The 27,448-nt window shown below is 34.5% G+C and overlaps 1 protein-coding gene across 1 annotated transcript; it reads right to left on the bottom strand.

Moving 5' to 3' along the window:
- Positions 1 to 232: 232 nt before the first annotated feature.
- Positions 233 to 27,448, bottom strand: LOC131153066 (phytochrome-associated serine/threonine-protein phosphatase). The gene is made up of 10 exons (XM_058105099.1): positions 27,175 to 27,448; positions 24,710 to 24,856; positions 24,528 to 24,595; positions 21,785 to 21,842; positions 9,226 to 9,336; positions 8,999 to 9,049; positions 1,611 to 1,754; positions 1,440 to 1,535; positions 1,276 to 1,347; positions 233 to 624 (listed from the first exon to the last, which is right to left on the bottom strand). Exons 1-10 carry the CDS (start codon positions 27,253 to 27,255, stop codon positions 541 to 543), a joined length of 912 nt encoding a protein of 303 aa, XP_057961082.1. The 5' UTR covers positions 27,256 to 27,448; the 3' UTR covers positions 233 to 540.

Below are 27,448 nucleotides of genomic sequence, written 5' to 3'. Positions count from 1 at the left end.
AAAGGAGAGATCGGAATCTTTTACTCTAGATTCGTTTCCATAAAAAAGTATAGCCCAAAATGTTCGAGTTGGCTGCTCATTCGGTAGGCCACATGCATAAATTTACTAACCATTGCAATTGCTTCCGGGCAGCAGGTGACACCAAGGCAGAAGTCTAGTAACCCTATATCGCTTATTAACACAACTCAACTTTCCCAGCAAGTAATAGTAGAGTTTAACTAGAGTCCATCACTAGGTCATGGCAAAAAGAACATATGATTATAGTTGAGTGTTCACTGTTCAGAAATATATCAGAATAAAAAAGAACAAGTAAAATAAATAGGATACAAATCAGCCTAATGCGGAAGCCCTAAATTCCAAAAGCGGCCCAACAGACGGTGAGACTCCACTTTCAGCCCATGCAGTAAAAGATCTACACCTATCGGACGACATATTTTAGGCTTCCCCCTTTACAAACTTCCCCAATCACCTCATTGTCAACAATAAATCATTCAACCGAAATAATTTTCACAAGCAAAGCTGGAAATAGTGCCCTTCAGCTTATAAAAAATAAGGGACACCCGTCCTTGGCCCTCTCATCTGGTTGTTCTCCTCTGTTTCAGTGAAAAACTTCACCTCCCTCTCCTATAAAATGGAAAAAGCAAACCACCATGAGAAACATATTGAACTAAAACTGAAGGCAATTGGTAACAGAATACAACATCATATCCAAACAATGTCCAGCGAAATTCCGTCAAAATTATCCCAAGACACGTGCAAGTCTCGCCAGCCAAACGACAGTAAAATGGCATAACAGAACCTCCAGTAACTTCTAATCATGCATAAAATAAATCCTACCATATACCATACTAGCCATGAGCTACTTTTGTGCTGTTGTCAGATTTTCTATGTATGGGACATTTTCTTGGGAAAAAACTTGCAGGTCAAAGGCCTTGCATCAGCAGCCCCTTCCATTTCTTAATAGTACAGGCCAAATAATTACAGATATCTATTAATTTTGTGTGTCCAGCAGTACATCTGGGACTTAAATTACTAATTACCCAATCATAGAAGCAGTATAGCTGCACATGTCCAAAAGTTAGAGAAGGATAAATTGCAAGGATGAGTTCAAACATATATTCTGAGAAGCATTGAAAAAGGGAAAAGGGCAGGACAAATATTCAGTCCAAGCAAGATCCCCACCCATAAAAATGGAACATAAAACTATAGAGCGTGAACCAGGGCAAAACGAGTACCAAGAGAAGAAGTCGAACGTAATGGAAGCAATAATCTTACCATATTTTCATTGAAGCTCAATATTGAAGCTACATTCCCACAACGATAGCAATAATTTGGTGCAGACCACACCTGCAAGATTTTTGAAAAAACAAAAAATTCATTTCTTTAACCATTAAAACTATTTAAAAAGAAAGCACAGCACAAAAAAAGTAGGGTCTCACAGTTACGAGGCCTTTGTCTTGAAACATGTACTTTAAACCTTCCTGTACAAGCTGGTGAGCTCTACAAACCAGATCTAGATTGTTGATGTGGTTAAACTGCAAGAAAAGAACAACATATTAATCCAATAAAAAAAAATTGATACTAGAGTCCATAACATACCTTCACATTACCTCAGATGTGACCCTTGATCCAAACAGCCAACCTGCTCCACGTGGACTAACTGCCCATGTTTCAATATCTTCCGGATCACTCCACATGAGATCACAGAATGGCCCCTCATGGGGAATCTCACAATTCCTTTCTATGACCCTTATCTGCCAAACAATAAGTAGAGAAAGAAAAGAAGAATCATGTTAATTAGATAGGATAAGAATCCCCAGGTGCAAAGATGACTGCACAACATAGATTGCAAGGCTTTTAATATTATTTTTAACAGTTGCATCTCAACTACAAATCCAAACATAGTAGCACAGTTTCTATTTATTTTTTTATGAACAAAGAATTTTATTACAAGAAAAGAGAAATACAACAATGAGGACAAGCCACACAACATCCTCCTACCAATCAAGTAAACAAAACAAAAAGGGAAAAAATCAACAAAACAACATGAATGAAGCAATGCATTGCAATCTCTTTATAACATTTAAAGAGACACTTCTAAAAAACCATTGGCACACTATCAAATTGGTGCCAGAAAAACCACCCTGCTCCAAATCACATTATGAGAATAAGCAAACACCCTTGAAAATTCTAGCAGTTCTCTCCAACCAAATGCAAATAACTGAAAAAACTGTACGTCTCTAAAGAGCTTTCCTCTAATTGTTTTCCGTAGAACTGCAAAATGAACAACACAAAGACCCTCCAGATACCCAATTCTCAACAGAAACTTCAAAGGAATTATGCCACAAAGTCCATGAAAAAAGACAATGTAGGAACAAATGTGAACAACACTCCCAATAATATATCCAAAGGCATACACAAATACAAATTTGAACAACACTCCCAATAATATAACCAAAGGCATAGACATTTGTGAGAGTGCCTCGGCCTTCTCCTTTGAGGCAAAAAATAGGCATTGTTTTTATTAAGATTTGCACTCCAAGAAAAACAATATTAAATTTTCAAGATTTTTCAAGTCATTTTCCATTATTTCATACATTACTTTGATATAATTGTTGAGTTATGCAAACAACTTTCCAATTTTTAATTTAAAAAAATGAATATTCCAATAAAAAATTTTTATAGCAAAAAGAAATATAATAAGAAAGAGGAGAGAAAGGAGAGGACAAGAGGTCCTCATGGCAGAGAAAACAATAAATAAATAAATAAAAAGAAGACCGAAAAAAAAATTAAAACAAAGGAAAATAGAACTAAAAAATCCCAATTAAGAAAACCCCTCTTTCAACCCTTCCCTCTACAATTCCCGCCAACCTTCATTCAATTTTCCTTCAGTTCCACCCAATCAAACTTCATATCCTCTAGGATCAGCCAACCACAATCCCATTCCCACCAACTCTGGGTTGGTCGAGTCCACAACAGTAGCGAGATGGTCAGAGATGGAAACAAGGACCAGACAACGTTGCAAAATTTACTATAATGATGGCAAAGGAGGGATCTGTGGGTGGAACTAATGCACCATGATACCAAATCTGATGACAGTGAAGAGATCAAACATATCGAGGAGTGATAGAGATAAGTGCTTAGGCAATTCAATTTATCCAAATCAATTCCATATCCTACACATCCATAAGCCTATATTTGTAGAAAACCAAGAAGCCCTTAAACTGAATAACGAAAAACTACAAAATAACCCCAAAGTAACTAAAGATATCCAAACTAATACCTAAATTAAACAAAATTCCAAAATATTCATATTTCCCCAACCAAACCAAGATCTCTAATTCTAAATCTTAAAGCATAAAAATGACAGTCTAAAATTATCCATGCGCGGTCACCCACCAACAAGTTCAAGAGTGAAAGGGAATCTTTATTTAAAAAATATACATATAGAGTAACAATAGGAAAAGAGTGAAGTAGAAGATAGAGAATTTAACATGCAGGCACACGAGCACGAACTCAAAAACACACACACATAGGCTACTGAGGCAACCCAAAGGATCTAATACAAGTATCATAGACAAAAAATTCAACTTCAACCCACTTTAAGACTCAATCAAGAAGCAAGGAATTACCCTTTTTGCTAAGCAAGTAAATATGTTGAGGTTTAGTACACATTGTTGGCCCACAACATGTTGAGTTCACCTTTTGGGCAAAAGGTGAGTTAACATGGTATGTCTTCCCCCAAGGGACAACCCAATAGTATGATCATGGGACACCAATGTTCAAGTACAAGTGCCCCGTTTGGTTTGTGGAATTAGGCTTCAAATGGAATCGCATTCCTGCGTTTGATTTGTGGAATTAAGAATGGAATCATATTCCGACTGGAATACGATTCCTAAGAATGGGGGAATCACGATTTCATTCTAGATAGGCTGGAATTAGACTAGAATCGATCTTCATTCCATGGAATCAGGCTTATTTTATAATAAAAAAAATCTAAAAACAATAAATGCTTATAATACTAATTATTATTACTGCTATGACAAAAATAATAACTAATTATAATTGCAATAACAATAAATAATATTTATTATTATAAAATAATAATAACAAGAAGAACAATATTAACAATAAAAAAGACCAAAATAATTATTATTATTTAAAGATAATAATTATTATAAAAAATAATAAAAATAATAACAACTAACAATAACTACAATAAAAATAGTATTTATTATTGTAAAATAATAATAAAAAAAATCAATAATGATTTTAAAAAAGGCAAAAATAATAATTATTACTATTTTAAGCATAATAATTATTATAAAAATAATAAAAATAGTACTAACAATAAACAATAATAATTACACTAATAATAATCACTATTATGAAAATAAAAAATAATAATAATCAAACAAAAACAACAATAAATAATAATATTATTATTATGAGTACAATAACAACTAATAATAATTACAATAACAATAATAATAATATTTATTACAATTAACATAATAATTAAGATAATATCAAGAACATTATAAATAATAAAAAGGCCAAAATAATTATGATTTTAAGGATAATAATTATTATTAAAATAATAAAAAAAAAATTACAGCTAATGACTTTGATAAGAAAAATATTTATTATTGTAAAATAATAACAACAAGAACAGTAATAATAAAGGAAAAAATTATTATTTTTATTATTTTAAGGATAATAATTATTATAAAAATAATAAAAATAGTAATAAAAACAATAAAAATAATAATTACAATAACAATAATCACTATTATAAATATTAAAAAAATAATAATAATCAAACAAAAACAACAACAATAACAATACTAATTGTTATTATTATTATAAAAACAGAAAAAAAATAATAATAATTACAATAATAATATTTATTACTATAAAATAGTAATAACAATGAGGAAAATAATAATAAAAAGTTCAAAAATAATAGTAATTATTACTATTTTAAGGACAATAATTATTAAGAAATAATAATAACTAATAATAATTACAATGGCAATAATAATTATTACTATAAAATAATAATAACAAAAAGAACAATAATAATAATAAAAAGGAAAAATAATTATTATTATTTTATGGATAATAATTAGTATAAAAATAAAAATAATAATAATAACAAAAATAAAAAAATAATATTAAAACTAATAAAAATCACTATTATAAAATCAAAATGATAAAACATAATTAAATAATTATGTATTATAGATTTTAATTAAAAAAAAATGACTTATTTTTCATTCCACTATAGAAGTAATTCAAAAATACCAAATGTTGGAAAGAAATTGAAACTAGATTGCTACAGTCATTCCATGGTATTAACCAAACACAATAATTGCATTCTAGAAGCAATTCCATTCCTACCTTGATTCCATTCCTCCTTTGATTCCTTTCCTGCTTCAATTTCATTCGGCAAACCAAACAGGGGGTAGGTTCAAACCTTGAGAAATGATGGAACAGGTTTGGAATGTTAAGGGGGTTGGAAAAGCCTAGGCCAGCAAGCCTTCAAATGGACCAAATAAATATGAGCCATAATTCCCATTTTTCAGAAGGTCTTTGTTTTGATTCTTATAGTCCGCATCATCTCCTATTCACTAAATTATCGTAATTGGATTTTGGATTTCCACTAATGGGTGCTAGTCATTGTTTTATTTACCTTTGCATCTGAGCAGGCAGTGTGCAAGGAATGTATTGTTGGCCCTCTCTTAAGTTTCTAAAGAGATGAAGACATCACATAATAATTCCCTAGTGTAAACATATTTTACATTTTTTTCTCCCTCTCCAAGCTTTCAACTTATCCAGCACATTCCCTGCTTCCACCCAAGCAACCTCAACCACAAATATCTACTAAAAGGACAACGTAAAAGTAGATATTCAGCAGTCTCTGCTAAAGCCTAGCAAAGATAGCATCAATTCACCAGCATCTTGCCTCTGGCTTGCAGATTATCACTGATGCAAATTCCACCTTTCCCTTCTTATTTTGATCTCATAAAGGAGCCCAAAAGATCCAAAAATTCTTCAGGATCCCAGAGCACACTCCTAAGTCCTAACAAATATAGGACACTAAGCACATCTCTCCTCTAACCTCTATACAATTGACCACCAAATCCTCTCTATTAATGGATGGCAGGAATAAGAGAAGCAATCTATAACAGCAATCAGCAGAATAGAAAGATGAAGATACCAAGTTGTTTTGCAGTTCCCCCAGTAAGAGAACCAACCAACCCCCTCAGCCTTCTATATGATCTTGCCAAGTATCTCCACAACAAGAATAAATAACGAAGGGAATGGATCACCCCATGAATGTCTTTGAAACGGTACAAGGTGGATTTGACATGTAATAAAAGAATCTTTGAAAGTGATCAATGAAAAATCTTTGGGGTAATTAGATATGGATAAAGTACTAAAAGGCCCAACATTAAGACGAACATCTCTCCTCACCATTCTCCTTCGTTCATCTCTCTTTACTTCTCTCTCAACAACAGAACCAGGCGAGGCCTCTTCTCAACAATGAAAAGTGAGCACCTCTGCATATCCTTCAACGGATCCAAACCCCTGATGAAGAAGAATTTTTAGGGATGGGCCAAAAGACAACTTCTAGAATTTTTACTAGCAAGAAGATCTGAGCTAGACAAAGATCTGGGTTTATTGTTGGTTTATTTTTTAAATCTAATTCATTTTTTATGTAAAGGTAACTTCTTGATGTTTTAGATTTTTTTTCTTTCTTCTGCAATACATAGGATGTACTTGTTTTGACATGAAAAATTATATACATTTGTTTTTTTATTCAAAACTGAATAATTTTCTACCTTCTATGTTTTTTTATTTTTATAAGTTTTCATGAAAATGTTCAAGGATGAAAATAGAAAAAAAAAAAAATCCATATTTGGACCTTTGCCAAACAATCTAAACTATTCAGCATTCAGGGTTTCACTTTTGTTCTAATTCGGGTTCACAGACTCAGACCTGGATCCATCATTCTGCCCTTAATGCTTATTCTATCAAATGCCCCCTGCAGTTCCTTTGAACTCATTTCGCAATTGGCCAGCAACAACTGCATTCCAACTTGAAACATTTTTGAAAGGCCATCTCCAGAACCAATCAAGAGACTTCTTCATATCTGGATTCACTAATTTGCACCCATCATTATATTCCACAAACTGTTTTTCTCGACCATCAACTCAATAACCTTTTTTCCACACAATGAAAGACACTGCATTTCACATAGAGATTGTGTAACATCCACCCCTGAATTCCCATGTCCATTCAACTCAAGCTCAAACAAGAACAACACTTCAAAACACAAGATAAAGTGACTGGATGGGAAAAACACCCCCAACTTGCATCTTGATAAAGATCACAATCTAGATGACCCAATTCTAGCAAAACCCAAAATTAGAATCAACCATGAATGGACATAGCTGTCTGTAATTTCATCAAACATCCTTCGTGCATGTTCCAAATTTTGGGATTCCACATACAGATTTAAAATTTGGTTACTAACAGCCGGATTTTGAGAAGAACTATTCTTGATTATTAGCATGAAAAATCTCTACTACTCTTGAATCATCTAAGGAACCCAACGATTCAGGCTCTTCATATTTATTCTCAAAGGATTTAAAGCGACACAAGTAAAATGGGAATTGGTGAAACTCGGAACAAGGAGTCTTATTCCTGGTCATAGAACTGAGAGAAAGTGATGCATGTTTATACAGTTCCGCGAGAATCAAATCTAATCTCATTGTACTTTATAGTGCAAGGAATCTATCACTATGGAAAATGTCTACCCCAAGCTCCCTGTTTCCATACTTAATTTGGTTGTCAAAAGAAAGGGGAAAAAAGTTTCTATCATATATTTTACAAGACAATAACCATAACACCAATAATGTTAAAAGTTACATTTAGTTCATCATAGGTCTGTTCACAGGTCAGGTTCCTTCTGGCACAAGGTGGTTAAAAAAGTACGGGGTTCATCAGAATGGCTGGGAGTCTAGTTGGTTTTGTTTCTCATACTAGCCCCTGGAAGTTTGTGCCTAAGGTAGCCAGTCTTCTCTTCCCTCTCATTCATTTCAAAGTGGGTGATTGCAACAGGGCTCAATTCTGAGAGGATGCTCGGGTGGCTGAGGGCTCATTGGAGTTGATGGGCTTGTTTATTAAAGGCCCAACAAGGATCTCAATCCTAGCATGTGCATGATGTGCTGCGACCAATGAAACAAATGCTCACCTCTTCTTACATTGCAGAGTTGCAACCCATCTTTGGAGCGCCCTCTTTTCTTGTATGGTGAAGCTTAGGTGCCACCTCAATTGGTGGACCAATTTTTGCTCATTCAGCTTTGGGATTTTGGCAAGATCAAGAAGGGAGAAGTGTTATGGTGTAGGGCAGTTTTTGCAATTTTGTGGACATCATGGATCAAAAGGAAGAACCTTCAATGATCACACAACATCTCTGTGTTGTTGTGAGATAAAGCAGCGTTATTAGCTTCTCTGCTCCATTCCTTCAGGTTTTTTATGGGTCTGCTGCTGCCCAATCTCATTAGGAATTAGCAGGCAGCGCTTTAGTAATTTACAGTACTATTTGGATCAATGTTAATATAATTATTTTTTTCTAATCAAAAAGTATAAACCCACTTGGATCATTCCAATACATAAAATTATCCAGGTAAAAACCAAATGCCCCGTTTATATTAAGCATTAAGCACATGAGCATAAATACGAGAAATGCTTGATTCAAGCCAAAATACATGGTCAGGCATAGTCACGGACTCTGCCCTTCATTTCAAGATCCTGTTAATACCATTAAAATTTTAGCAGGAGAAACTTCCAGTGAACTGATGTGATGATTGTTGAAGTAGAGCAACATAAATCTATTTTTATTACCTTTTTAGATAGAAAGAATCTAATTTAATCATTACCAATGATGTAAATATTTTCAATTAAACCAAAGCAAAGAACACAAAACCTGATCAATGGTTCGAATATCAGGCGAAAGACCACCATGCACACAAAGTACCTGGAATTTCAAGAACAAAAAACATGTTAAAACCGAGAGAGGGTGCACACAACTTGGATCTACACATACCAACACTCATGCATACTGTATCTACTCACTTGCGCAGGTATGCTTCTGTGTGTGTGTGTGTGTGTATGTGTGTGTTCTGGGAGAGAGAGAGAGGAAGGTGGGTTTACAGTTCCATCGATAATAGCGGAAAGTGTTAGATAATCAAAAACATCTGTGCAATACCGCCACGCATTAGCATTTCCGTACTTCCTCTGGCATTCATCATAAAAGCCATAGACCTGGACAACATATAATCATACATTAACGACAAAACACACACTTGAAAGATCTTATTGCAATTACTTAAATTCAAACAACCTCAAGATCTTGGGATTCTAGTCTCAATTTACGAGTTCACTTTTCCTTGGGTAGAAAGATCACTTATTTTTAATAATCAAAGCCACTTAAATTGGAAATTGAGGACTTCTGAGGGCCAAAACAAATTTTCCATTTTGCAAAACGTTCAAAACCTCCAGTAATCCAAAGCATATCATTTACTAAAAGAATCATAAATATCATTTATTGTTCAGCCACATTAACTTTGGACAAGTCAAGCGTTGAAATCAAATTGACTAATCATTCCTCAAGTCAAGTTACCATTTTAACAAAATTCACAGGATTCTCAAAGAAACTAGCAAAGCTGAAATTTGACACCCAAACCAGAACCACAAACGACACATTTTTGAAGTTTCAGTGACACACACCACAACCAGATTCGCTTTCACAAATTTAAATTTCATTATGAGTTATATATTATCCCATCAATAACGTTATTTATGTACAAGTTTTTGAGAAACCATAATGGACTTTTGATTCACCTTCTTGTACAGTAATTAACTCAATCAAACATTTCACTTTCTAATTTACTTGATCCTCAGAATGCATGCAGGGATCATTTTTTTCATAGTAAAAGAAGAATTTCACTAATAAATTACGAACATACTACCTGAATAAGCCATCTCCTTATCAAAGTCTGGAAAATCCAGATAAAAAATTGGGGGAAAAAGGACAAATAAAACCAGCACGAACTAACAATCCTACACATAACACCAATCGTGCTGAATAATGCATTACAAAACCAATAAAACCTTCAGCTACATGAATATTTTCTTTTCCTTTCACATTTCAAAAACCAAAGTAACCATAATTTCCCTCTTAATAAACTAACGGCTCGTTTGGTTCAGAGGAATATTTATTCCTTGGAATAAGATGGAATATAGTTTAAATTTTGTTAATAAAGGGAATAGTTATTCCTTTTATATTTCTAATTATTTCATTCAAAATGTAATAAGGAATAGACGATCTCCATGATGAAATTTGGAAATAGTTCTTCATTGTCTATTCCTTATTATGGACTCAAAATATTTCACATTGTTATTCGACTTATAGTAACAACATAATTTCTTGTATAACTAATTGTAACTAACCTACTAAAACTAATCTACTCCTAGGAATAGGCATTCCACTAATCAATCATAACCTAAATCCCGCATGATGGAATTAGAGAGATGTGAAAGTGAAAGCCCACGGGGTCGCTTCTATAACTGGATAACTGGATGATTGGAGAATTGGTTTATATAGATCCTTTCAAGTTGAAACCACACATATAAAGGACATTGCTAGAAATTGGCAAAGTACACACCCAGAAATATAGCCATCCCTACCCCCTCACGTCAACCCCATGAGCTTCTTATCCATTCTCATTCAATCAAGGCAAGGGAGCAAGTCAGACAACACATACAAAGAAACCTGTCAAGAATTAAGTAATGATAAGGGGCTTTGGCTTTTTTCATAAAATTCCAGTTGTAATATTCATATTACAGGACAATTTGTGGGAAAAAAATATTTTCTATAAACAATATAGAATATACAAAACTATATACATTTGAACTCAAGCTGGGTTTGAAATTTCTAATTCCCTACCCGAATTGGGTAAACCTGAATAACCCATAATCCAACGTCAACATTCTCTAAAACAGCCAGAAACCATATTTTTGCAAGCCATATATTGCTTCCCAGACAGATTCTTAAGCCATAAGCAGAGAATTTGAAATTTTAATTTCTTGTTTATGTCATGGGCATGTTGGATTTCATGGTACAATAGCAGTTTCAACTTTCAAAATACACATTACTCTCACTCTCTACAACTTTCTACACGTTTCCCTCTATCATACCACAGATTTGTCTTTTTCTCTGTCTTCTCCTTTCTCAGCTGCGACAGAATGCAACTCCATCACAGAGAGATATTATGGGTTTTAAAGGTGGAAAAGTATTCAGGATGTATCCACAGATACAGAAGAGAAGAGGATGAAAAGAATAAGGATAAGTTGAATCATGTCATCTCAATAAAGCAAAAAACAGTCTTACTACAGGACCTAGGTTTTCAAGTAGCCTCATCAAAGAGAAAAATTCAAGGCATCACACATCAATAAAGCAAACATAATTTTCTTCAATTTATTATATATATATATATATATATATATATATATATGTTATGCCTCAGAACCCTTCTTTAATTAATATATATTACAATTTACACGCACTTGAAACATTGCTACCAAGGAATGTAGTAATATTCCCGGGCAGAGAGAAAATTCACTCTTAGCATATTTCCAAATTTGTCCCACATTTGTCTCATGTTAAACCAATGTAATTTATTTATCAGGCATTAGTGGAAGAGTTGTTCTCAAAAGAAATATTTGTTGGCCTAACATGGCTTTCGAATCTCGTTTTGATGATAACAAATGAAGGTTGATTTAACATGTGTTGTTAAGTGATGATGTTTCGGGAATGCTTAAATGACAAAGTTCAAAATACCAAAGGAAATGCAAGTTCAAGATCACCAAAGACCATAAAGCCACACTTATCTTCAAAGTGATCCAAAGGAAGCTCAAGTGGACCAAAATGATTTGGAAACCTAAAGTTGACTCGAGCTCAAAGTCTCCGAGGACTCAAAGCAAAAACTCATATAAAGACTTCAAAGCTTAGAGTGTTTAAGGCTTTAGGATGAATCTATGTAAGTATTTCATATTACATGTCATGTAGAAATGGTTTGAAGCTCATTAGGGTTTGTCTTGGATTTAGAGACCTTGTTTTAAAACCCCGAAAAATGATTTTCAAAGTGACAAAGCAAGAAGGCTAAGTGTTTTTGAAAACTGAACTGAAAAACAGAAAATATAATTGTTCAGGTGACTGAAGAATAACCTCAGGCGCTTGAAGATTTTCCCCAGGCGACTGAAGAATAAGCTCAAGCGCCTGAAGAATTTCCTGATGAATTCTTGAAGAGGCAGTGTAACCTCAGGCGACTGACCCTTGTCACCTCAGGCGCCTGACCCTGTTTTCAATTGAAAAATCTCAGTTTTAAAGAACTTCAAGCGACTGACACCGAGACTTCAGACGCTTGAACACTATTAACGGGTATATTTTTTAAAAGTTTTAAAATTCAAAATTAAGTTTCTTATGCCCTAAATTTTGTAAAAACTTGGGAAATACTCCAAGTAAACTTGGGCAACATGAATTTACCTTTTTAAGCCTATAAATACATGTTTTCACAAATCAAACTCACACCAAGCAATTGAAAATCTGCTCTTAAGCTGAAAGCACTCTTGTTCTCTCAAAGCTCTCTCTTACTCACTCTTGCAATCTGAGAATTACTGAAATTCTGAACTCCTGATCATTCTTCTCTGAGCTCTACAATCTGAATTGCTGATTTCCATCTAGAGAAGTATTCCTGTGAAATTATAATTGAGCTTCAACTCTATTTCTTGTCATATTTGTTATTGAAGTATATAGTGATTCAAATGTACTAACCAGCTCTATCTGAGAGCATTCTTTGTACAAAAGAAATTTGTTTCTTGTTTCTTGTTTCTTGACAGTTCAGGTGATTGGATCGTTGTAACCGAGCGTGGGGTATCGCTTGTAGGGGGGGGCTCCACCCTAAAGGAGAGTTGTAATCGGTTTGTTCCACCCGGAAAGGAACGAGTTAGTGGAATTCTTAGGTGGTCTTGCCTAAGGCGAGGACGTAGGCTGGGGATAAGCCAAACCTCATAAAAAATCTCGGTCTCACTCTCTACCCTTTTCTATTTAAATTTCAGCATATACAAATTGTGGTTCAAAGTGCAGGTTTGCTGAAAATTTGAGATTAAAAAGACCTTTTAATCTTAGAAAGTACGTTGGTTAATATTTTGCGGAAACCTTAAAAAGGAGTACATTGATTAACCGCTTGTTGAAATCTTGATTAAAAGTAGTGCTTAAAAAATCATTCATACAGGGCTACAAACTGAAAATTGGCAAATGCTGAAATAAGAAAGTGTTGCAAGTTTTCACAATTTTGTTAAGTATTGTGTGATTGGGTAATTGTTTATTGTTTGGTTTGTGATTGGTATTTGGCTTGTGTTTGGATTGTGATGGATTTAACATTAACTCATTCTTGTGTGTTTGCTTAAGTTTTCAAAAAATTGAAAATTCAGAAAAACAATTAAAGAATTTTAATAAACCCAATTCAACCCCCCTCTTGGGATAACACCTGACTTTCAATATTAATCATAATTCATAATTGTACATAGAAAAGTTTTTTTTAATTTATCTGACCCTTTTTTGGCTAGTGAAGCGAAGGGGAACAAGAGAGCTTTTGAGAGAAGAAATTACTCTCCCCAAAAAAGTTATTTTCTATCTAAAATTTATATATATTAAGAAATTTTTTCCCTTATCTTTCTTTAAATTAAGTGGTTACAAATACTATAATTCGGGATTCTGTGAGAAGAAAATGCTGGATGTGCAGAATGTGATAGATTTTGCTCATTTTTCAAGTACCATAAATGATGTTTCTTGTCTACACAGATTGGTAACCCCTTGTTGCATGCTGGCTAATACTAAATCCATATTTATTGCCCTCCCTCCCCCCCCCCCCCCCCCACCCCAAAAAAATAAAAAAATGAAAACAAGAAATGAAAAGAAGGAAGATGATTTAATTGAAGTTCAAAACAACATGAAGCCCAGGAAAAAGAAGGACAAAAGCATGGCCAAACAGGATGGTCTTAAACTAAAATGAATGGAGAAAACACCAAACGGGGGGATCACAATTTCCCATGATTCATTAGGTACATGAAATGTAGTGATTCCAAAATATATATATATATATATATATATAAATTATTATTATTAATTAAATAATATAATATAATATAATAATATATTAATATAATAATATAATATTACATATACAAACTTACACCTGAAGGAATCAAATTCCTTCAGGATTGTTTTCAATCCAGAGAGCAGAGAGCTCTCTCTCTCTTCATCTCTCACGTCTCTCTGTCTCTCCTCTGCTCGTCTCCCTCTCTTCAATTTCTTCTCTGATTCTCAGCCAAATGGAAACGAAAAATATCACTGAGTTCCATTTTCGTCCACCAACATTTTAACTGGAGTGGATTTGTCGTAGGAGCGTCGTAGGCACCACTCCTGGGTGAGGTAAGTGGAATAAATTATGTCAGAAATTTTTATAATTTAACCAATTAAATTGAAATTTGAGATTACAGGAATTATATATACGTTTTTCTGAATATTCTGGCATATGGAAATTGGAATTTGGATTATTATTATTATTATGAGTTAATTAAATTGGTGTTTGTGAGCCTAGGGATTTTATAAAAATTGTTATTTTAAAATTGAACCGATTGAATTAAAGTATTTGATTTCTGGATTATTGTTATAGATTTTCTGAATAATTTGACCGGTTAAAATTATTGGTTTGATTTATTATACGTATTTTGTAAAGAATTAAAGTAAGTAGGGTTGGTTATCTCCATTTTTCCTTTAAATACATATTTTGAGTTAAATAAATGGTGGAGATAATTAAACCGGTATTTTCGGTAAAACAAATATTGGGTATAAAATGACCTGTTTTCCAATAGTTTATATAATTAAAAGAAACACTTAAATCGTGTGGCATGAGAAAGAATTTTATTGTTGAATTAAAGTTATGAGTTTATGGTTTGATATAATGATATACTGAAAATGTGTTGATAATATATTATTTTCTAGAATGGTTGAAAAAATGCATGTATAGTAAATAATTATGCTGGTGTATAAACCACAAGTAGTTTTATTAAATTGAAATGCATGGTTTAAGAACTCCGATAGTTCATAGATCGCTCAGTACCACAGCTATAGTAATGAAGAGCTTAGTGCAACCACACGTCTCGAAGAGAGTGTTGGTATTGAATAGTCGAATGGGCCAATGAAGTATAGAGTTCCCACCTGGAGTCTAGACCAGCTATGGGATCACCATTCGTACTAGCAGACATACAGTATAGTTGACTTAGCCTGGTGGCAGGTCGGCCAGGGCTAAGTCTAGCCTACGGGTCGCACAACCCGTCATGAGGGGAAGCATGTCGTTTATCCATTCGGGGTGAGTTCTTATACTCATATTTTGTAGATTTAACCAGAGTATAACAGAATAGAGTATATGAAAACAGAGCATATTTAACAAAGTATAACAGAGCAGAGTATTCCAAATATTACAATTCACAAAGTATAGTTGCAAAATATTTACATTACACAGCTTATAGTTGCAAAGTATTAACAGCTTACAATTTATAGTATTTATATAGGTGTGAGTTATAGTCTGCATGTGAAAGTTATTTATAATAAAGTATTAAATGTATTTTATACTGTGGCATTACATGTGATTGGAGCGAGGTAAACTCTCCGCCTGAGGGCTTGCTGAGTAAGGCGAGTGCCCTGATAGGTACGAGATGTAGCCATACCCAAGTTAAATAGGTAAGGTTATATAAGGTATCAGAGCAAAGGGGGCGCTACATGTTATGGGCTTGTAATCTCCCCAAATCTCGGGAACTCTCGCTTATAAATAATGGTGTATGTGTGAGTATAGTCTATAAATGTATTAACAATTGTTGTTTATTAACAAATGGTTATTTTATGTATACACTAAACTCCTTGGTCACACACTAATGATAATTTATTTCATCCTTACTGAGAAGTGTCTCACCCCATCATTATCAAATAATTTTCACATGCCATGTGGAGTATGACAATAATCAGAGTGCGCAGCAAAAGCGTGGGTGGTGTTAGAAATAGTAGTTTAGATTAATTATTAAATTTGTTATCTGTGGTATATCTTAGAATTTCTAAGGATGTATTAAATATGTTATTGGAGATATTCTTATAATAAAAGGTTTTTAGTACTCTGGTATATGAATATTGAGGTCTTCTGCTGTGTAATTATTTTGGTATCAGAGATTTATTTTTTTTAAATAACAATCCGAACCCCAGTTTCGAGTTCGGGGCGTTACATGAAAGACGTCAGTCTGGCCAAGGAGCTACATCCTAGGTCATTGATTCAAGCAGTGAGTAATATAAGTCAAACCACAACATAAGTTAAAAACAAAAATATTTATGAAATAAATAATGCTAAAAATAAGTAAGTATAATACAAAAATTATAAAACAGCTTTACATAAGGAGTGATGATAGGGTTTTATTTTTTTGGATTATCGAATTTTTTTGGAATATCGGGGGATTATTCTTGTAAATCTTTCTTTGCTCCTTATTAAGGCTGATGTGGTCTTTCCTCTCTATTGGGGTATATGACAAGCTAAAGGTAAGATAAAGGTGTTTGTTTGGTTGGTGGCACTTGAATGGAGTTAACACCAAAAATCCCACTGGCCTCACAGTTTTGCCCTATAAAAGGTGTCTCACATAACAGTAGTCAAACCTAAGCAAGGTTTCCCTAGTATACATACAATGAGGGACTGTGACGCTAGTCCACTTAAAGCTAGGCTGGAAAAAATCAATGCAGTCATGCAATGTCTTATGATGAGACATCTCCAAACGTAGTCTCTTATTCTTCTTGCCACATTAGGGGTAAAAAAAAAAAAATAGTAGTTTTCAAAGTTCAAAAAATCAGGGGAAATATCTACTTGAGCTTTGTGAGATACAAAAACTACAAAGCTATAACATCCTGAACAAACTGAAATCCCTTTATCTGTAAGAAACTCACAATTCAATAGTTCTTACACAGATCTATAATGAAATCTCCCTCATTTGATAAAACATTAAACCATAGACAAGCTAAAGTTCCAACTTTTTATTTATATGAAAGTTATCTTATCCAAAGAAGGGGACAAAGGAGTCAAGGAAATCTTTTTAAAAAGGAAAAATTATGCTTATCCAAAAAGAAATACTTGATGTTGGATCAAGAACTAAAATAGTGCTTTTTATACCAACATTTTTCAATCCTCATCTATTGAAAATTTATAGAAGTTTTCTTGTACTATATCATATACAAGGAAATTTTATTGTGATGCATCATCATCATCATCATCATTATTATACAGGGAATCATTAAGCTTGAACTGATGAATAACTGAATCAAACTAAGACAAGAAGACAATTTAGCATTTTTCTAAAAACATCACTCAAAATTAAATAATAGAAAATACACACAAATACAAACATAACAACAACAGCCCATCTTTCTACAACCTATATGAAAACGAAGTTCAAGTGCATCATATTGTACCAACGCGTCAATTTTTTACCTAAGGTTACATTTGGCTTGTGGAATGTCTATCCCTAAGAACAAAATAGAATAAGATACAATTGTAACATAAATTGTATAGAAATATAGTAATTTAGAAAAAAAGACAACAATGAAAAAACTTGAATTATTCTATCCAACCTAGAATAGGCATCTCCATGGTGAAATTTGGGATCCTCAATCGTTGACTATTCATGTTATGGATTCATAACAATCTTTACCTTGCCATTTGCTCTATGATGACAACACATCTTTTGTAATTTATCAAATCCTTAAGTTAGTGTTCTATTCATAGGAATAGACTTTCCGTGAACCAATCATGACCTAAAATCTTGCTTTATCTCTCCCTCCTAGGAAGAGAGAGTAACATTTTCTTTGTCTTTTTTTTTGTGGGGAGGGGGTGGTTGCCATTTTCTTCTATGGTTCCACTTAAATATGTTGAAATTTCCAAGAAAATACATAAAAAAAAAATCCCGTGCAACTCCTTAATTAGATGGACAAAAGCAAACGTTTATTTGCACATTCATAAATGGGTAAACTTAAATTTGAACTTGTTCTTTTATAAAAGAAGATATATTTAGAGAGAGAGAGAGAGAGAGAGAGAGATTACAACGTAAGCGAGGACATAAATTCCTCAATAAAGCAAAAATTAAACAAATAAAAATTAAAAATTAAAACAAAAAAAGAACTACACAGACATTATCCCAGAAAAACCCTCTCAAACCCTTCCACCATAATTCATTGAACACTTCAAATTTGCTAATTCCTTCCGACCCTTCTTAACCTTAGACATACCAACAGCCATCCAAATTTTGTTTCCTCAGTAATCTGACGTGTTGACCCAATTCATCCAACAAATGCAGAGTTTGAAGATTTTACCTCCTCTATAGGGAAAGAAAAAATTCCATCTCTCCCCAGTTGATTTTCTTCAGCACCATCATTTTCAGAAATACTAATTCCCTCCAATCCTTCCAATGGACGTGGCAGCACATATGTTAAATCCCCAAGTATATTAGAATAATCAGAATCATAACCATACCATTCGGATTTCGTCTAAAAGCAAACCCAGCATCACAATCAAAATCACTGATGCCAACATTATCGTTATCTGAAAATTACACCCAATTCTTTTTTTCCTTGCAGCTACTCAACCCCTCACTAGTCAATATGGTCCCACCCTTCTGGGCAAGTGGTACTTCAAGTATGCTTAAGTTACCTCCTACATCTCTCCACAAAACTTTTCCTGTTATCTCAGCAGATGTAACTCGCTTTTCTTCAAACTTTTCCTCATTTCAACACCCAATAGCTCTAGATTCCAATGAGTGTAAACCTTGAACTTATCGAATTTTCTTTCTTACCATTTGATTCCCCATCCCAAACCAACATTTTTCCCGACTCTTGACCTCATAAGAATCATGATTTTTTTATAAAACCCCTTCCTTTGGTAACCACACTAGAAGATCCGCTGGACGCCTTTTCTACTATTAGAATCTCTTGTCCAACTAAATGAATAAAATCATCAACAAGACTTCCTGAATTGCTTGGAACAAGACTTTCCTTTACCGCCTCTTTCCCTCTAACCTTTTGGTACTCTTACTTCTTACAATGGAAGATTGAGAACCCTCTTGATCATCATGAATCTGCTTAGAAAGTGAACATTGCAAGATAGGATTGGTACCCAAATTTTGCTCGGAAGACAACATGTTTGTTAAGCCCTTGGCTGCCTACATAAGTTATGGGGAAAAATAGGCTTGAAATGCAGGCTTTTCTTGAACTCCCTCAATTTGTGCTCCAACTTAGGTTAACTGCTGCTCCATCTAAGAAGTTCCTTCTATTGCAAGATAGGGTTGGTACCTGAATTTTGCTTGGAAGATGACATATTTGTTATGTCCCTTGGCTGCCTACACACATTAATGGAAAACTGGGCTTGAAATGCAGGTTTCCCTAGAACTCCCTAAATTTGCGCTCCAACTTATGTTAACTGCTGCTCCATCTAAGGAGTTCCTTCTACTGCATCTTCTTGTAAGTGTTCTCTTTTCAATTCCTCACTTCCAGCCGAACAGTCTTGGTCTTTAACAACACTAGCGGAAGGGTCCTCTTTGGCCTTATTTAAGAACTAAACAGCTCCTAGAGTATTTGCATTAGTCCATTGGTACAAATCAACACTATTCGAATGATGGGCTTGTTTAAAAAATGGCCCATCTGAGAATGGCCTGTCTAATAAGAAACCTCCTTCGTTTCCAGAGAATGGCCCAAATCATTTTTACCAAGACTCTGGATTTGTTCAATTAATTGGCCAAGACTGGTTAAAAAAGAAGCTGCTCCCTTTTCAATTACCTGCCCCGAGTCCAAAGAGAAAACCAAGCATCCCGGCCCAAAGTTCTTGCCTCATCTTCTCCAAGCACAACCCTAGTTGCCTCCACTATCTTTGCAACTCCTTCTAAAACCCTAGAGACTATGACTCTGTGGACATCCTCAGATCGATCAGCTGCGATTTTCAACAACGAAACCACAGGTTCCTTCAATTGCAATTCACCCCCACACCGAAAACGAATCATGCCTTTCCTATACTCCACATTCTGCTTCCATGTTTGGATACGACTTCTACAACCATGGATACAACTTCTAAAACCAGCACCTTTGCCTTCGCCTCTTTTCCCTTCTGATACCACTTGACTCCATGGTCTAGGAACCAAAGAACTTGCTTCACCTTTGCCTTCAAATTCAGGACCAAATTAATTAGCTATCTCGCAAAAACCATTCACATAACTTCACCATCCATCACATTCAACACTACCAAGGACAAATACAAAAAAACTACTTAGCTTTCCACCCCAATCTGCTCCAGAAATTTTCCCATCTTCATCCGTCGAATCGACAGCCAATACTGCATGGTTCCAAGACAAACACTTCGAAAACCCATCTGACCATTTGATAGAACATCAGTAAACCAACTTACAGCCTCTTTGGAGAATCTTACTCATCTATTATGAAAAATATTGTTCTCAAGAACAAACAAATAAGGGATTTCTCCCACCTTATGTATTCTCACTTTCTCATAAAGGAGGGTTTCGCAGAAGAGCCATCCAAGCCTAATTTGGAACTATTGTTTTAACTTTTGAATGCTCCTTATCACAACTAAAGTTAATTTAAATTTGAACCTGTTTCACACTCACTCATCAGCTACTTGGCCTATTGACCCATTTTTCCACCCCACTTTTGACCACACAAAAAACATTAAATGATTCCAAGAAAAAGGGGGGGAGGTCCGGGGAAGGTGAGCCTAGAGTATGCACCTATGACAACAATGAAACAGTAACACTGCATAGCTTCTCCAAGAATTCAACCTAACCGTAAAACATATCTTCATTTTTACAGGTGCAAAAGGATCTCTAAAAGAATGCCCAACTTAATGAAATATTTATAGTATTTCACACAAGTGCAACACCATAGTTAAAATATATAATTATAATGTATAATGTCTATCCAAAAAAAATGTTCATCAAAAAAATTAATATTCAACAATTTTTTTTTTTGACAAGCAAACTACAATATAACAAATCAATCTGTCCTTTAAAAAAACAAATATAGTATATAAGCTATTGACAAATACTTGTGACTTAAAACCACTTCATATCAATGAAAACCTCAATGTTATAGTCAACCCAGCAAAAGGCCACTGTAATTCTGTAAACATTGGTGAACATTTTGTAAGTTGAGCAAAGAAAAAAACTTGAGCACTCAAAACTCTTAAACATTGTTGATTGAAGTGTTTTGCATGAGCTTCAAGAGCATCACCTGTCACTTGGTTTTAGTAAAACATAAAAAGCAAAAAATTCAAGAAACTAAATTTATTAGGCTAACATTGAAAAGTTAATTCTATTCATCCAAACTAATTCAAAAAAATGTCTGATGTCAGATAAATGCAGGACTTCAGATGGATGAGCAAAAATTTTTGACCAGTCTCTGCACAAGTGTTTAAACTGAAACCAATGGCATTGCAGACATTTCTCTACTGTGCATGGAAGTATGATGGACATATCACCTGAATTTGTTTTAGACAATCACAAACACAGAAACATAGTTAGCATAACTAACAAATTCATGGAGTACTCTACGAAAGCATACCTGAGTTAGTTGTCTACTTTCATGATTTCCACGCAAAAGAGTAATGTTAGCTGGGAATCTATGAGCAAAGACAAAGACAAATGAGAAACAGAACAGTTTTAATGTCTCTGAGGAAGACGAGGCAGAAGACAGTAAAGCAACACTAGTTTTGCACATCCAGTCAATATGAGACAACATAGCTGCTCATAATCTTCTCAGAATTTGTGGCACAAAAATAACCAAAGCAATATTTTAAGTTATCAAGAGGCAGCACAATACCAAGGAAATACTAATTAGAGCAACTGAACAAATAATAAAATATCTATAGTACACATTAGATTTAAAATAAAACTCCAGCCTAACTAATCATATAACTAACAAAGCCAAAATGCCATGTGTAGTAAAATAGAGTAAATCAAAAATTAGCAGTCACAAATGCATTTAAAACAACTATACAATAAAGTCTACTTCTCTTTCTTGAAATTGTGTTCTCTCTCTCTCTCTCTCTCTCTCTCTCTCTCGTCAGAATTCTCCATTGAATCCAGAAAGTGATATTTTTTGTGTCTTAGAGAGTTAAGATTAGTCATTATGGGTATACATTTTGATTTTGAAGTTAATCAGAAGGTTTTCAATTTGAATCAATGGCATCATGCTTCTTTTCACATTTGGGAATTTGCCAAAAGACATACAGCGATTTAACTGTTATTTTACTGTTAAGATTTGAAGAAAATTCACTGGGTTTAAGGAAGATGGAGTTATTTTGGTCTGAACAAGGAGGGTCGGTGAAGGATTCAGGAGGGCAAGTCCACAGAGTAAGTAGATGGAGGAGCTGTTAGTTTGAATTTTTTGTTGAATGGAAAGGGTAAATTGTTGTGTTTGGAGAAATTCAAAGATATATGAGGGGCTCAAGCTTCCCTGAGGGAGTGAAAGCTTCAGGATGGTTGTCTTTCTTCCATGCGTTGAAAGATATAGTGACAGAAATGAGCCATAAGAGCAGATGATCTCAGTGATCATGGGTTCCAGTGCATCTACTGTGCCTCTGACAACATCAGGAGAGTCAAGAATCATGGAAGGACAGTGTGTGTTTTTCAGAGGCTATCGTACGCTGGAAGCAACTTCTTGTGAATCTATAAAAAATGTTCGAGAATCTGGTTCAGTCTTAAGCACATCCTTGACACATGGGGTGTGCGGACAACCAGCAAGAAGCCTCCAATGATGTGGCAGATCAGGCGTTGGTGAGTTGTTTGTTGGTGGCAGTGTGTCAAGAAAACAACCGCAATGCGAAATTTTGAAGAATGGCCGACCAGAAAAGTTTTAGGTAAGGTCCTTCAGTGATTGGACGGCGATGATACTTTAGGGGATGGTATTTCAGGGGGTTCTATTTTAGATGATGTGGGTGGTATTGTGAAATTTTGGCTGGAAATTGGAGTTTGATTTCAAGGAGCACGGCTGTAATTTTTTAAGAAGTTGCAGATGAGCGATGCTTCAAAATTCCAGTTTTTTTCCGTGGATGAATCTTGATAACAGAGGAAGATTGGTAAATCGAGACTTTCTCCGATATCTAGTTGATGTAGGACAGAAATAAAAAGACAAGAATATATATATATATATATATAGAGAGAGAGAGAGAGAGAGAGATCTGAGAGAGAGAGAGAGAGAAATAGAAAGAAGAAGGGAAGAAAGGAAAGAGAATTAAAGATGCAGCAAGGCAGAATTTTTGAATAGAAATTAGAGATAGCAGAGAACAGAAATAGAACAGCAAACCAGAACAGGCCAAAGGGGAGAAGGAAATAAGAAGGAAGAAGAAGAAAGGAGGAAGAGGAAGATGAAGGAAGAAGGAAGAAGAGTGGAGGGAAGGGGGAACCTATACGCGAGAGAGGAAAATCCAATTCTGGAACTCTCAATTAAAATCTGATAATAAATCCAAATAACTTACAAGCCAAAGTACTTATACCAAGTAACTAAAGTATAAAACACATATTAACATAAAACCCCAAAAAAACAGGACATTACACAGTACAAAGAAAAGGGCTTAATACAAATATAATTCTTGAATCTATGTTTAAAATAAGCCTGCTGAATGGGCAGCCTAAAAGATGTAGGCAGGGCGGTCCTATGTCATTTAGACTACACTGTACCCTATGATGTGCTACTATTGTCTTTTAGCAGCCAAATATTATGCATAAACAAAAAATCTCAAGCACAACAGATTTTGCTTCCCCCCCCCCCCACCCCGGGGGATGATGATGCAGAAGCAGGGGTATCGATAGAAATAAGGTAAGCGACAATGTTAGATTACCACTATACCTAAAAGCTTAAGTTGTTAGTTGTGGATGAACAATGTGTATCAAGCCTACACTCACCTGCACATGCAACCCTATTGCACATAGAGAGATAAACAAACAATAAACAACTCCCACCATGGGGAACAACATAATTTTAACACAAACAAACAACAAATGCAAACAAAAAGAATAGAGACCAGGACCTCCTGGTAATATAGCTCTCATACCATGTTAGACTACCACTTCATCTAAAACCTTAAGCTGTTAGGTTGTGGGCAAAAAATGTATAGCAAGCCTTAACAATAACAATTCAGGAGCATAAAAATGCACAGGTACAGTCACAAGCAAATGCAAGCTAAACAAAATACCTTGATTTCAAAAGCAAAAGGGCTGAAGAGTTCAAAGCTGATGAATTAGTGCCACATAATGAGAAAATATGCATCAACGCCTAGTTACGAGCTTGTATAAAAATTAAATACCTTGCTTTAAGGAGCAGAAGGATTGTGAAGACTTCAAGGCTGTTGTACCCTCGATCAACAAAATCACCCTACGAAACATTAGAAAGACTTGATAACCACAGGAAATAATAAATAACATAAAATGGGCGCTCTTAAAAAGATGATATAGGATCATTAGATGAAGGAAAAAAGTGTAAATTTACCATAAAAATATAATTTGTCTCTGGCACATGACCTCCTGTCTGGAAAAGTTTCATAAGATCATGGAATTGACCGTGTATATCACCGCAAACAGTGACTGGACTATTAACAGGCTGGACATTTGACTCCTCAATGAGTATCTCTTTTACCTGAACCAAAACAAGACAGAAAATAAGTATAATAAGAATCATTAGCTTCACAAAGAAAATACATGACTCAAATGCACATAGAAAAAAGTAAAAACATCTTCCTCAAATAAATATATAAAATATATATATTTATATATATATGAAGAATGCTAGATGTGCTCAATTGGGTGAAATTTTTGAATTAGATTTTGCTACTTTGAAGTCCAATGGGGTTTTTTGTAGCAGTGCAAGAAGCTGGTTTATGCCCTCTTCCTCTCAGGTCAGTATGTAGCTCAACACCAACATAAACTTGTCTACTATGGTGATATTTAAATCAATGTTTTCAGGAAATAAATAGACTTTTTGTACCAAAACTTCAAAAAAATTTAGAAGCACAATTTTCTGTGTATAATAGCATATATAAAAAAAATCTTTATCACATCACAACTAATACCACAAACAGTGCAGAACAAGCTCCCACACCTCCCAACCAACAAGAGTGGGACATTAAACATCTTCAGCTCTTGTACAACCAATAACACCATTTTTTTCCCATGGTTTTGCGAGCTCACTAAGAGCACACATCGTTTGGACCACTTCTCGAGGAAGAATTCCATTTCAAGAAGCTATAGAGAAATATTATTCAGTAAAATAATAAGAAAATCTTAAGAACCGTTGCTTGGCCAATCAAATTGCTCTCCACGAGTTACACAATCTATTCTACATATTTTTTCCTATCAACATTAAGCTTAAACCCTCTGAACTATTTTGTCGTGTCAATTATCCATCTCTTTGTTAATTAGAACTGTATAGGTACAAGAGCACATGGCCACACAGGCATCAAGGCTGAATTGACAGAGGGATCAAAAGGAAATATCATGTGTGACTCGATTAGCTTCGGAGGGTAGGTAGTTAGTCGTGTTTGTGCAGAATGGAGACCAGGTATCCATGTATGCTTTTCTGTTTTATTATCCGAAAAAAAAAAAGCTATATAGGTTATTTTAGTGAAGGTTAGCAATCACACTTCCCTTGTATCATAATCTAATAAAGCTGCAAACTAGTTCTCCTACCCTTTATTACTGACATGTTACAATTAACATGAAAATATTATATACTTAAATTAAGAAAATGTATCACAAATTTGGCTGAATGAAGAAAATGAATTCTATAGAAAGTTCAAGAAAAATAAATCAAGAAATCAACTCCAAATAGTTGAGTAAAAAGGCTTAGTTGTTGTTGCCTTTGGCCATGGCATTGAGTGGGCTGCTACTGTTGCACTTAAAGAGACTATTGTTCAATCAATAGGTTTTACCAATAAGGTTCCCAACTAGAGATTCATTAACTTCAAAACACTTCATTTGCAATTTGGAAAGGATAGAACAAAAAGGGATAGGTTGATATTATTCCTTCCTAATGTATATCCATGAGCATCTTCAAAAGTTTTCCATTTATCTCCCTCGTCTTTTGAGAGATAGCAGCAAAGACAGAGTGAATTGCTTCAGATTTCTTCATTTTTTTTGTAGAACTGGCACAGAAATCTTAGATCTCACATTGGCATCAAAGTTACACCTAACATCACCCCACACTACAATTAACCCTAAAAGCTATATGTTCAACGCCCATTACACTCAACAGTCATTAAAGAAACAGAATTGTCAAAATAATCTTACATTGTTTTCACTGTTACACTTACCATTATAACAATATAATAAACCCTGGCAATCATATGTTCAATGCCACAAATTCAAACATATAATACTCATAAAAAATCACCTAGATACTACATAACTACTGAAACTCTGAATGTGGTATCACATAAAAGAAACCATTCTGAACTATCAAATTTTTTTCTCATTAAGAAAGCGTTTGAAGGTGCTAATATAACAAGAAAAAGAAATGCAAGCAAGCGCAGAGAGCAGGGAGGGAGGGCAATTTGGACACCCTACGGAAACTAAATCAATACATTATGCTTAGTTTATTCACCAATGGAGGTAGTGACATCTAAACTGAGACAATTGCGCGCAGATATAAGCATATTAAATGAAGAGAAAATGGCCTTAAAAAGGGAAAAAAAATATCTACAGCCAGAAAAATACTACGAGGGAGAGCATCAATTAGACCGACGTATCGAAAATTCCAAAGAATACACAAAATGCACAGTTCACTAAAGATGATACAAGAAAAAAGAAAGAAAGAAATCCAATTCCCAAGTGGACAGTAGCAGTGTTGAAGAAGAAGAAGAAGAAGAATAAGGAGAAGACAACCAAGAAAAAAAGACACTAGGCAAAACCATGGATACATAGCATGCTGAACAAGAAATAAAAGGAGAGATTACGGACGTATTCGCAGAGAAGCTGAAGCTCGTCTTCCAAGAGATGCTGCCCTTCTTTGACCTTTGAAATCCATTGATCCAAATCCATCTTCTCTCTGAGTGCGGGCCTGCGCCTCCTTTATGTTTTAGGTTTAGGCCAACAAGCCAACCAGAGAACAAGAAGCGAGAGGAAGAGAGAGAAAGAGAGAGAGAGAGGGAAAGGGAGAGAGACGAGACCAAAAGCAGCAGCAAGACATACACAATGGCAGATTCAATTCCGATTTGGGATTTTCCATATGTCC

The sequence above is a fragment of the Malania oleifera genome, chromosome 4 (assembly GCF_029873635.1).
Source record: "Malania oleifera isolate guangnan ecotype guangnan chromosome 4, ASM2987363v1, whole genome shotgun sequence".
NCBI classification, from domain to species: Eukaryota; Viridiplantae; Streptophyta; class Magnoliopsida; order Santalales; family Ximeniaceae; genus Malania; species Malania oleifera.
This window is presented reverse-complemented; position numbering and strand designations above follow the sequence as displayed.